The following is a 12,031-nucleotide window of genomic DNA, read 5'->3' as shown; positions in this document are numbered from 1 at the left end:
AGCTGAAGGCAGAAACATTTACAACATTTAGCTTTTGTTACACCGGTAAACATGTGGAAACTGCTTTCAAAGCAACTGTAATATGAAAAGAATGATATTCTTGCAAATGTTGATGGTTGTGCATCTCTTAGCTTATTAGTCTGGTATGCTACACAGGCTTCCTGACCTCATCTCCATGCAATAGTCCAAGTCCTTGTGCCACTAAAACACTAGTATGAAACACTGCCATCAGTATTTAACTATATACACAAATAATGAACTGGCAAGTATCGAGTTTCAAATTAGATCCTTAGAATATAGTTACTTTGTGTTACACATAATTATTCTAAGCACATTTTGTTAGAAGGGAAGAAGTTAATTCAACATTCTCAATGCTCCAATTTGAAGTGATACCTGCCTCTTAGTTTCTTGGAAAGAAGTTTTGGAAGTATATACATATATTTCATTTAAATTATACAGCGATCTTTTATTATTATTATTATTGTCCCAGATCTTGTTTAATGAAGATCTCTGCCATCAAATCAAGTACGGTATTTCACAACTATAAGAATGATAATCACTAGCAAAAGGATGACAGCAACCAAAGCCATGATGGCTTTTATTTTGCATCCACGCCACCACATTTGCCTTCGAAGTTGTTTGGCTCTGTTGCTAAAAGCAGTTGCATTATCCGATAAGCTTTCTGATTTGTCCTGCAGTTCATCGAGTCTCTCTCCTCTTTCAATTACCTTTGTAATATCTTCTTGCATGACATCAATAACTTCATCCACTTGATTCTGAACATGCTTAATCTTATCATTTCTGGGTCCAAATCTTGGTCCAGATGGCCCCCTTAGAAAAAAGTCCTCTTCTTCATCTGAATCATCTTCCAAAAGATTTCTCCTTTCACTTTTCACTGAACCCGTGACATCATCATCATTTAGGTGGCGCTTGAACTTGGGAGGCATATTTTTTACTCAAAGGACTCTTCTGTTTCCCAGCAGAATGAAATATTCACCACCGGCGAGCCGGGGAGCTCCGCAGCGCTCCCGGCAGCTGCGCCCGGCGGGGAGAAGGGGAGGCAGCGCTGGGAACAGCCAGGCGGGAGGGGAGGCCGCTGCGTTCCCCTAATTATGTACGTTCTGAACTCCCTTTCTGACATTTCTTCTGTTGTGCTGTCATTGGGTTTTATTGATATGGTATCTAGGTTTGTTTGGGACATTTTCTTCCCTTGTTTTCTCATATTGGTCAGATGTCAGTGGGACTCTGAGATATTGCAGATTTCCTCTATTGGCTTATAGTGTCCCTGTAGATTTCCAGTGTATCACCTCCCCGCCTTCAGTAGCCTGAAGTCTTGGAGGAACTTCATAATGCAGTGCTTCCGAAGAAAGCTGCCCCTAGCCTGCTACTGGTTCCAGGACTTGGAGCTGGCTCTATGTGGAAAGGCTCTCACTGGGGGGCCTGCTCCAAGAAGCTGGAGAAGCTGGCTGTGTGGGAGGAGCCCACCGCCTGAGTGCGCAGGGCTGCCTGGGGAAGACTCTAGCTGCCCTGCCCTACTCTGATAAGCCGCCCCTATTCAGGCCTGCAGCCCAAGCCGAGCTTCACCGGGTCGGAGAGACTCACTCCATGGCTCTATTTTAGTCTGAGTCTCTCAATGCCTCCCCTTCTTGATTCCTGGGTTCTGGAGTGACTGGAGATGTAGTCACCCTCTAGTCCGCCATCTTGGATCGCCCCGTGGAAAGAGCCTCTCCCTCTGCCATTTTGATTAGGTTAGTGTGATTACTGGTTGTGCCACATACAAAGCATGTAGGAGAAAGAGCCCTGGAGTCAGCCCCAAACAGGGCTCAATGCCAATTCCAAAAGTCAACAGTTTATCAGCAAGATCTGGTCAAGTTGTCCAAGAAAGTCTGACTACATGCTCAACATCTAATATAGAACAGTGAATGGCAATTAACACACTTTCAATAAGTTTCAGAAGTATTTGTGCAGAAGTAGCTCAGACTTCAAAATCTCTGACTCTTTTGATATAAATTATCTAATCATTCATAAATTCTCTCAAAATTCTTTACCCAGCTTACCTGGGTCAGAAGAACGAAGAACAATAGATTCTTTCTCTAATAACCAAGCAGGTAATCCTCCCTAGGATGGGGAAAAAAAAGTATTTCATGAAAGGAACTTAGAGGAGAAAGAAATTACTGTTAGAAGTGATGGAAAAGAAAAGCTTCAGGGAGGAGTGAGCTGCACTTTTTGGTTTATAATTTTCAGGGAAAATAGAACTTAGTGAAATTATAATCACTCTGTATTAATGCAATGTTTTGAGAATGAAGGCTTTTTTTATGTAATTATTCCACTTAACATCATCCCTACTCTGTGAGGTAGACAAATAGACACCACTAGCCGCTTTAAAAAAAAATCTTTTTAGTTGTAGATGGACACAATTCATTTATTTTATTTTATTCATTTTATATGGTGCTGAGAATGGAACCCAGTGCCTCATATGTGGGAGGCAAGTGCTCTCCCACTGAGCCATGATCCCAGCCCCACATTAGCCACTTTTGACAGATGAGAAAACTGAGTTCTGTGAATGAACCACCAAGAGAACTCATATGCTCTGACCCTGCCCTGGTCCTTTCCTTCTTGGTAACAGAGCCCTGTGCTGGGTACAGTCACAGGTCCCAGGTCATCTGGAATTACAGTCTTATGCTTCAATTCACTTTACCTAGACCTGCAGCCCGCCAGCCTCCCAGGTAGGAGGAGTCCAGTCTAGCCACACTTACCATGTCCCATTCTGCACAGATGTAGGGCCCAGGCCTCAGGATGACAAGCAGTCCCAGCTCATGAGCCAGTTTAATGAAATATTCCACATCATGGTCCTCAGAAAACTGGTACTGTCCTGGCTGGGGCTCATGAAAGTTCCAGGGCACGTACCTGCCAAGAGACACACAGCCTGTTCCTGGGACATTTGGCAGAGTCAAGGAGGAGGAAGGGTAGGAGAAGGGGGCCTTCTTGGGACAAAAGAGGGAAGGAAGTGATTAGGGGAAAGATTCTGAAGTTACAGATTAATGGTTTTTTGCTTGTTTGGGATATAAATTCTTGTTTTATCAAGAAGATAACTCTAAAGGTTAGTATTTCATTGCTTTTTTATGATATTGACCAATTTCAACTCTAAAGACAAAATTCATTTCAGCATGGCTTTCTAGACTGACCCTACAAACCTCTTTTCCTCAGATTTTCCTTTCATTTGGTTTTACCATCTGGCTAGTTTCTTCAGGCATATGTTAAATAAACTTTTTTTTTTTTTTCTTTTGTAGTGCTGGGAATGAAATCCAAGTTCTCACGTATATTAGGCAAGTGTTGTACTACTGAGCTACACCCCTAGTCCCTGGGTAAAATAAATTTTTGGTATATTTGCTATACTTGTTAAGTCATGTTTTTATCTTTTCATAGTTATACTTTGTTTAAAGAACTGAATTGAGGTGTGCTACAAAAACTAAGGGGAAATAGTGCAAACATGCATATGTCCCCCCAAAATTCTGAACTGCTGGGGAGGAACCAGAGACCCTCTCTCTGGCAGCCTCTCAGGAAGAGGCCTGGTTCGGGAAAAGTTTTCACAGCAGCTACCCAAGCTAATCAGTCTTAATGGGGACATTTGTAAATTCATGACCCACAAAGAGGGTTCATTCCCATTTAATGCTTGACTTCAAAAAGAGAAATATATGTGAATGGTGGCACATGAACTTCAAAGTTTATTGAAATCCAGAGCCTTTGGCATGCTAAGCATGGGCTCTATCACTGTGCTACACCTGATGGTCCCCATCAAAACAATCTTTACAAAAAAAATGTATACCAAAACAAAACAAAAAAAACACTTCCAACACAAAATAAGCTTTAAAAAGCAAAATACAAAAAAAATAAAGAATTACATGAACACTTATTCTATAAAAATTATATACACCTGTGTAAGGTCTGGAAAATAAAAATATCTTGCTAAAATTTTAAGAGGTATATTTACTTTGTAAAAAATAAACTTTAAGTAGGCAAACCTCCAACCCTACATTTGGGCAAAAGATTTTGTAAGAAATAGCATGAGAAGGAATAAAATGACCATAACAACTCTCAGCTACTTACAGCCTGGGATACAAATTCAAATATGAAGCCACCCTGTCCCATCCCAAAGGTCTCTTTGATGACCTTGGCTTATGTCCTTCTCCTACAACCCCATGATTTCTGAGTTCCCTGGGACAGATAGCCTTGGTCTACCAGAACTCAGTGTGTAAAGTATTAACGGATGAACTTGGGTTCACTCTGCCAGTGGCCTTGGACCCAGAATAATGTGTGGGACTCTCCCTAACCATCTACTCAACCATCTAAAGGTTTCCTCACCACTCATCTCAGAGAAGTTATCTGTAATCCACATCAGCGCTGCAAAACCCAGAGTGGCCAGCCACCCCAACTTTCTTCCCCGTTAGTCACCATGCAACATCAGAAGAGATGAGATGAAGATAGACAACTACTGGGGTAATTCTATAGTCTGGCCTTATACCATTGCTCCAGCAGAATCAAGAAGACAAACTGGGTTTCAGGAATCCACCTTAGAGTAAGGCTCATTCTGCTACGAGCTAAGAGATGCTATGGCTGCCTACAAATGCTCATGTTGAAATCCTAGCTGGACCTCTGACCAAAGCTATGACATTGGGCAAATCTCAGTTTTCCTAGATATAATGGGAACAGTAATGCCTACCTCATTTGGGTCAAGTGCCTGGCAGCTGGTAAGTGTCCACGGTTGCTTGCTTTTGCCTTTTTAAGCTGATATTTATTTTATGACTGCTGACGACACAGTTCAAGGTTGGAAGAAGTGCCTAATTACCTGAAGAGCCAGCTCATGATAAGCCCGTCCCAGGAGGCCACACTGGACTATTTTCCATTTCTGAGCAATGGAATAGCTGTTCTGGGAAATGCAGTACCCCCTTTTCCAAGTGTGGGTGTTGAGTCCCAGGTGAGAGCCAGGTGAGAGCCAGGTCCTCCCACTTACGTCTGGATGGCATTCAGCCCAGCCATCTTCATCTTAAGCAGCCGGTCCTTCCAGTAGAAGCGGGGCACCCGGAAGTAGTGGATGCTCCCCGAGATGTAGCGGAATGGCTGGCCGTCCTTGAGGAAGCGGTCTTTGTTGTAGTCAATCTCAAAAGTCCTCCTGGAGACATTCTGCAGAGCAAGAACAGGACATTCAGAACCTCTATCTTCTGCATTTCAGAAGCAGATGCTTCGACAGTGGCAGGTGACTCCCTGTCTATTTAATTCACGTAACGTGCTGACGGAGTTAATACTTGATTTCTGGGCTATGGAACAATGCCCTGCTAAGCCAGGCTCACTGCGTGTGTACCCAGGTAACAGAAGTCTCTAAGGAAGATCTGCGTGCAGGATTCCACAGGGCTCAGATACACATGACTGGGATTATATTTCACCGTGCTGTTCAAGGGGCTTAGGAACAGATCATGCACACGCTTGTGGCTGCCATCTGCCTAAATACTTAAATGAACTCAACATTAGTGTCACTGTGATCACCAAGACCTATTAGAAAATTCTAAGCGTAGGGGTTGGGGTGGGGATAGCTCGATAGTAGAGTACTCGCCTAGCATGCTCTGGGTTAGATCCCCAGCACCAGAGAGGTGGCAGGAGAAATTCAAAGTATAAAATACAGGGTAAACAGTAATGGATTTAAAGTTTGCATCCCGGAAGCCCCATTGTAGCTGTTGCTCTGAGATCCAGATTTACCTGGGAAAGTTTCCGCTAACCCTACGTCTCATTCATAATCATCCAGGGTACCAGAATAAGGAACTTTGGGGCAACATTTTTCAAATTGTATGCTGTGATCGAATTTGTGAGGAATAAAACTCAATTTGGGGGCGGATCGGCACCTTCTTATAATGAAAGGGTAGAAAAACAGCAGAAGATATTGCACACAGCAAAGAAGGTGACTTCATGAAATGTGTGTCACGTATACACACACACACAGCTACAAACGTACGCTTGTCTCCACTGGGTTGCAATGTAAGATTGCATTTCTAGCAACAAACACCGTTTTCGGCCATCTCAGGAGCTAAAACGCTAGGATTTTGAAAGAAAAAGCCTCAAAGGGGGCTGTCAGAGTAGAAGACTGCACTCTGGTGGCTGGAAAAAGGCTGCAACAATCAGCCTGTGCCCACAGAACCAGACTTGTAAAAAATCACCTAACTGGTGTCCACTGTTGGCGAGATTCCTTGTGCATCTAGGCTTTCAAAGGTCACAATTCTAGCTTTAATTACAGTGGCACAGTCTGTGGTAGCTATGAGGGTTGCCCTTGATGCCACATCTGGAAGCAATTGTGAGAGCTTGAGTCCTAGATCCCACCTGGACTGAACTCCATCTGGGGAGGTAGGAAGTGTCAAAGGACTCAGAACAGAATGAATCAGAGTGAAGGGAAAGCTTCAGCGTGTGTGGATTACATCTCAATTAAGCCAACACAAAACAAACCAATAAATATTTTTTTTAGTCAGGCTCAGTGTCAGAGGCCTGTGATCCCAGTGACTTGGGAGGCTGAGGCAGGAGGATTGCAAGTTTGAGGCCAGCCTCAGTAACTTAGCAAGATCCTGTCTCAAAATAAAAACTTGGGGGAGTGGCGGGGAGGGCTGGGATTGTAGCTCAGTGGTGGAGTGCTTGCCTTGTGCAGGTGAGGCACTGGATTTAATCCTCAACACCAGATAAAAATAACTAAAATAAAAATAAAAATAGGGCTGGGGTTGTGGCTCAGTGGTAGAGCACTTGCCTAGCATGTGTGAGGCACTGGGTTCGATTCTCAGCACCACATATAGATAAAAATAAAGGTCCATCCACAACTAAAAAAAATCTTTAAAAATAAAAATTATAAAAAGTTAAAGATAAATAAAAACTGAGATGTGGCTCAGCACTAAAGTGCCCTTGGGTTCCATCCCCAGCAAAAAAAGAAAAAGAAGGGTTTTGCAAAAGGCAAGTGTCTATTTAATATCATTCTGGCAAATAAGGTTTTAATTTTCCTTCAAAGGCAAGCATCTCCCAAAGAAACTCACAAAAATATAAAAATTATTTCTTACAGCACGTGCCCCAGTGGATGATTTTGAAAACATTCTCATCCTATGTGCATAACTATCAAATAAGGTTTCCCCACAAGTTCCAAGAAACTAGCTCAGTGTCAAGACTGTGCTAAGCCCAAGGCTCTGGGTCCAGTTCCCAGTGACATGGTTCCTCCACTGCCAGCCCTACTCATCGCCCCTGAGCTGCAGTGGGGTGGTCAGTCTGGTTGGAGTGCAGGCAAGCACAAGCCACAGCAGGCCAGGGTGCACTGACCTGTATTGTGGTAGCAACCTGTCCTGGGCTTGTATCTGTTCCACACAGGGTACATCCCAGACCGCCCAGAGCATTCACTATCCCACAACCTCAACCACCCTTTCCCCAGAGTCCTGGGAAAACAGAAGCAGCACAGACCTGACTGGGATTACAGGACTAACCAACAGCATTCGCACTTTCCCAAAACCTGATTAGCATAATTTGCATCAATAGCATTGGTACTGTTAAAACCCTGATTGGTATGAATTTGGATCAATAACATTGACCAAGTGCTATATAAACCCCTAGACTGGCATATTTGAGAGGCAACTCCTCTGGGGTCACCTCTGCCCCATAGGGATTCTATTTCTAGTCACACTTGAATAAATCTTACTCTTCAACTCACTCATCCTTGTCTATGGATTTCATTCTTCGAATTTGCAAGACAAGAACCCAGAAAGAAAAAATTGGTGGTGAGCTGCTGGGGTTTGCTGTAACACTGGAGGGCACAGCCCACCAAGAAGTGCTGTGACATTTATAGATGGCAGACGGCTGCCGTTTAGGCAGAACCCACCCACCAGCAGAAGCAGAGAAACACGGGTTTCACCAGAACCACATTAAAAAAACAAAAACAAAAACAAAGGGTTGCATGGATGTTAATGTCTGTAAGTTTATAATAATAGAGGGGAAAAAAATCAATAGTCACATTAGGAGATTGCTAAAGCACCAAATCATTATGCTGAAAGGTCATACAGAGAGAGGGCCATTCAGCTTGCCTCCCTTTCATATGAACTATTTTAGGTTAACCAAAAAGTTGACAATGGAAAACTCTTCATGGATTTTCAGCTAATAACTGCAGAAGGACTAAAAGAATGTGAAAATACTTTTAACATTTAGTGAAATCAATTTAAACTATGACCTGACAGTCTTGAGTCAGTACTACCATGTCTGCTGAGTAGCCCCAGCCAGTTTTCCTTAGCTCCTCCACATGCTATAAACACAAATCATTAGAGTGGCATGTGGACTTTTACCACCTGGCTCCTAGCTCTGCAAGTGCCATGGATGTGCCTGACATTCTTTTTTGTTTTTTAAGATGTTGATTGACCTTTATTTTTATCTATTTATTTAGGACTCAGGTACAGTTTTTCTGCTAGGCTGATTGGTGGGGACATTTTTTTTTTTTTTTTGGCAGTGCTGGGGATTGAACCCAGGGCCTTGCAAGGCAAGCACTCTACCAACTGAGCTATATCTCCAGCCCCTTATCTATTTATTTATATGTGGTGCTGCAAATCGAACCCAGTGCCTCACACATGCTAGGCAAGCGCTCTACCACTGAGCCACATCCTCAGCCCCATGCCCGACATTACTGATATTAGCTTCAGATAAACCAGGTACATTAGGGCTTGGATGAATTCACTTTTGTCCTGACCATCTTATCCACCCTCTCCTTCTGACCCAAATCACAGGATCCATTGGTCTTGCTGCCACCCAGGACCATGATACTGTTAGTAAGTGCCCAACAAATTGCACTTCGTAAATCTTGGATCTGTCTACCTCTTTCTCTAGTTTCATAGCACCTAGTTCTCATACACTGGCACTGGGTTTTACCAGAACCCCTCTGCTCAATTTGAGCCTCAGTAAAAGTAGAATACAAGATCATGTGTGTCTTGTGTTTTGATTCAACATGAAGTACACAGTTGCACTAGGAAGTGTTCCTCACTACTGAACCTAAATCACAATTGAACCTTGATGTACTGAATCAAAAAGCCAAATCCAGGGCTGGGGTTGTGGCTCAGTGGTAGAGCACTCGCACAGCATGCATGAGGTCATAGGTTCATTCCTCAGCACTGCATAAAAGTAAAATAAAGGTATTGTGTCTACCTACAAACAAAAAATAAAAAATAAAAAAAACAGTCAAACCCAAGATGGGGGACATTCTAAAAACCCGATGATAATGATTCAGTTGCTCCAATAAATCAATGTTATTTAAAGAAAAGGAGTATTAGAAAATAAAAGAGAACTTAAGAGGACTAATGGCCTCATGAAATATATGAACCTGGTTTGGATCCTGATTCTAACAAACCACAAAAACAAACAAATGACACCGATATAGGAAAAATGTGAACAGGCATTAGTATTAGATGAAATGAATCTCTAACAACTCACATAACAAGGACATGGAGATTATCAGACAAAAGAAAAAAGTTAAAGATGAATATAGAAACAGGAGGAGAACCAACAGACATCTAATATCTGCCTTAAAGTATAATAAGCCAGTTGGGCACTGTGGTGACTCAGGAGGCTGAGGCAGGAGGATCACAAGTTCGAGACCCGCCTCAGCAATTCAGTGAGGCCCTAAGCAAATCAGCAAGATCATACTGAAAAATAAAAAAAAAAAGGGCTGGGGATATAGCTTAATGGTAAAGCACCCCCGAGTTAAATTCCCAGTAATGACAACAACAACAACAAAACAACAGACCACAAAGAAAAAAAGAGCAAAGAAAAAGTAGAGGGTATGTATAGCAAAATGGATAACTATTGAAGTTGGTGATGGGGAGGGACCTCTGGGTCTGCGCTCTCTGTTTGGAAAGCTCTACAATAAAAAATATGTTGGAAATGTTTAATTTACCTTTATCCCACAATTTTCTCCAAAATATATCTACAAATATACAATCTGTTTTTTACTGCAACAATGTTTAAACCAAATTGCCTTTCAGAATTAGAAGTCTTAGAAACAAAGACTTATTAAAAAAAAAAAAAAAAAAGAAAAGAAAAGAAAAAAGAAAATTCAGCCAGGCATGGTGATGCACACCTGTAATCCCAGTGGCATGGGAGTCTGAGGCAGAATTATGAGTTCAAAGCCAGCCTCAGCAGAAGTGAGGCGCTAAGCAACTCAGTGAGACCCCATCTCTAAATAAAATACAAAATAGGGCTGGGGATGTGGCTCAGTGCCCCTGAGTTCACCCTTGTAGCAAAACAAACAAAAAAAAAAAAGTTCACAGCTTTGCTAGTAACAGCATAAAACTGGAAACAACCCAAAATTTCCACAAATAGGAAAATGTGTAGGCTGTAGCATATTCACATGATAGAACACTACATAGCACTACATAACAACAAACCTAAGGGGACAGAAAAATCAGAATCATTGTTACCTGTTATTTTAGTTCATTTATGCTGCTACAACAGAAAACATGAGATTGAGTAATTTATAAAGAACAGATTTATTTCTTACAATTCTGGAGACTGGGAAGTCCCAGATTGAGGGACTCACACCTGGCAAGGGTCTTTGTGCTGCATCATCCCATGGGAGAGGGTGAAAGGGCAGGAGTTCACAGGGAAGGGTGGGGGGGGAGAGCACACACATCCAACTCCCTTTTATAAAAGCCACTCATGTGCTCACAAACCCACTCCTGCAATAATAATCCATCCACAAGGGCAGAGTCCTCATGGCCTAGTCTCTCAAAGGTTCCAGCTCTTGACACTGCTGCGCTGGGGACAAAGCTTCCCGCAGATGAATTCTAGGGGACACCTTCAAATCACAGCAGGACCTATGGGAGAGTAGGGGCAAGTATTGCCTGGCAAGGAATCTGAAGGAACTTTCTGGGGATCTTGGTAATATTCCAGCTGGATAAGGGTTTTGATTTATGCAGGTGTAGGATTTTGTTAAAATTCAAATAGCCCACTTAAGTTCTGTACATTTTCTGTATGTAAATTTTACCTTAAAAGGAAAAAAAGTGAGCTACCAATATGGACCCCTAATAAATGGCATGCATACTGAAGTGTGGAGGTTGAGAAGGTCACTGATGCCTGCCACTTACTTTGAAATGCAACTAAAAAATAAGCGAATTGACAGACTTGTAGTAATAAGGCAATGTTAGGATCTGGGTGGTGGAATCTTCCAACCCTCTCTATGTCTGAAAATTTTTCCTCCCCCTCCACCCCTGGGGACTGAACCCAGGAGCACTTAACCACTGAGCCACATCCCCAGCCCTTTCGATTTTGAGACAGGGTCTTGCTAAGTCGCACTAAGTTGCTGAAGCTGATCTCGAACTTGTGATCCTCCTGTCTCAGCCTACCAAGTGGCTGGGATTACAGGTGTGGGTCACCATGCCAGCCTCCGAGTAAAATGGAGACACAAATAGAAAAGTAACTGATGACATAAATTGTGGTTATAAGGGATATGTACGGCACACGCACCTATGGGTATGTATAGACACACACGACACACACGCGATAGATGGTCCCCTGCCCCTGCCTATGAGCAAAGATCTCCAAGACATACAGGGTGAAAAGAGCAGGGAAGGAAGTGTTTTTGGAAACACAGCCACATCGGTTGCAGTTCTGAGGAAAGTCCTGGACAAGCTCCATATGCAGCTGACAGTGTCTCAACTCAAACTCGCAGCTCATGTCTTCCTGCCCTGACACTGGGGAGCCTGCTGAGTGTAGGAGCCCAACAGTGCTGGAGAGTCCGTGCCTCCTCAACCAGCAGGGACAGAAAACGGGATGATGGCCTTCTCCATCTTTCAGGCAACTCTGGAGGCATTGTGTGGGCTTCTCGGGGAGGTCCTGGCAGAATCACGTTCTTGTGATTCTGACTGACAACCATGCTACGCATTCCTATACAGGCTTTTCTTTCTTTCCACCTGTCCCTTGTTCCTCTGCTCTGAGATGGCTCCTCGAGCCACCTGTACCCAAGGCTTTGTTTCAAATTCTG

The 12,031-nt window shown here is 43.0% G+C and overlaps 2 protein-coding genes across 2 annotated transcripts in view; both read right to left on the bottom strand.

Annotated features, from left to right (window-relative positions):
* GLB1 (galactosidase beta 1) overlaps nt 1-12,031 on the bottom strand; it is a 102,012-nt gene that overhangs the window by 71,754 nt on the left and 18,227 nt on the right. Inside the window, exons 2-4 of the mRNA XM_079113986.1 lie at nt 5,012-5,181; nt 2,757-2,907; nt 2,058-2,118 (exon numbers count right to left, since the gene is read on the bottom strand). Of these exons, the coding sequence (XP_078970112.1) occupies nt 2,058-2,118; nt 2,757-2,907; nt 5,012-5,181 (382 nt within the window). The remainder of the gene's footprint in view (nt 1-2,057; nt 2,119-2,756; nt 2,908-5,011; nt 5,182-12,031) is intronic.
* Nucleotides 110-1,006, bottom strand: LOC306645868 (vesicle-associated membrane protein 4-like). The gene has a single exon (XM_079114014.1). It carries the CDS (start codon nt 945-947, stop codon nt 522-524), a length of 426 nt encoding a protein of 141 aa, XP_078970140.1. The 5' UTR covers nt 948-1,006; the 3' UTR covers nt 110-521.

Source organism: Sciurus vulgaris (genome assembly GCF_902686455.1).
Source record: "Sciurus vulgaris genome assembly, chromosome: 16".
Taxonomy (NCBI): domain Eukaryota; kingdom Metazoa; phylum Chordata; class Mammalia; order Rodentia; family Sciuridae; genus Sciurus; species Sciurus vulgaris.
This window is presented reverse-complemented; position numbering and strand designations above follow the sequence as displayed.

Coding starts and splice junctions, on each gene's coding strand:
- LOC306645868 (XM_079114014.1), bottom strand. CDS start 947: ATGCCTCCCAAGTTCAAGCGCCACCTAAATGATGATGATGTCACGGGT.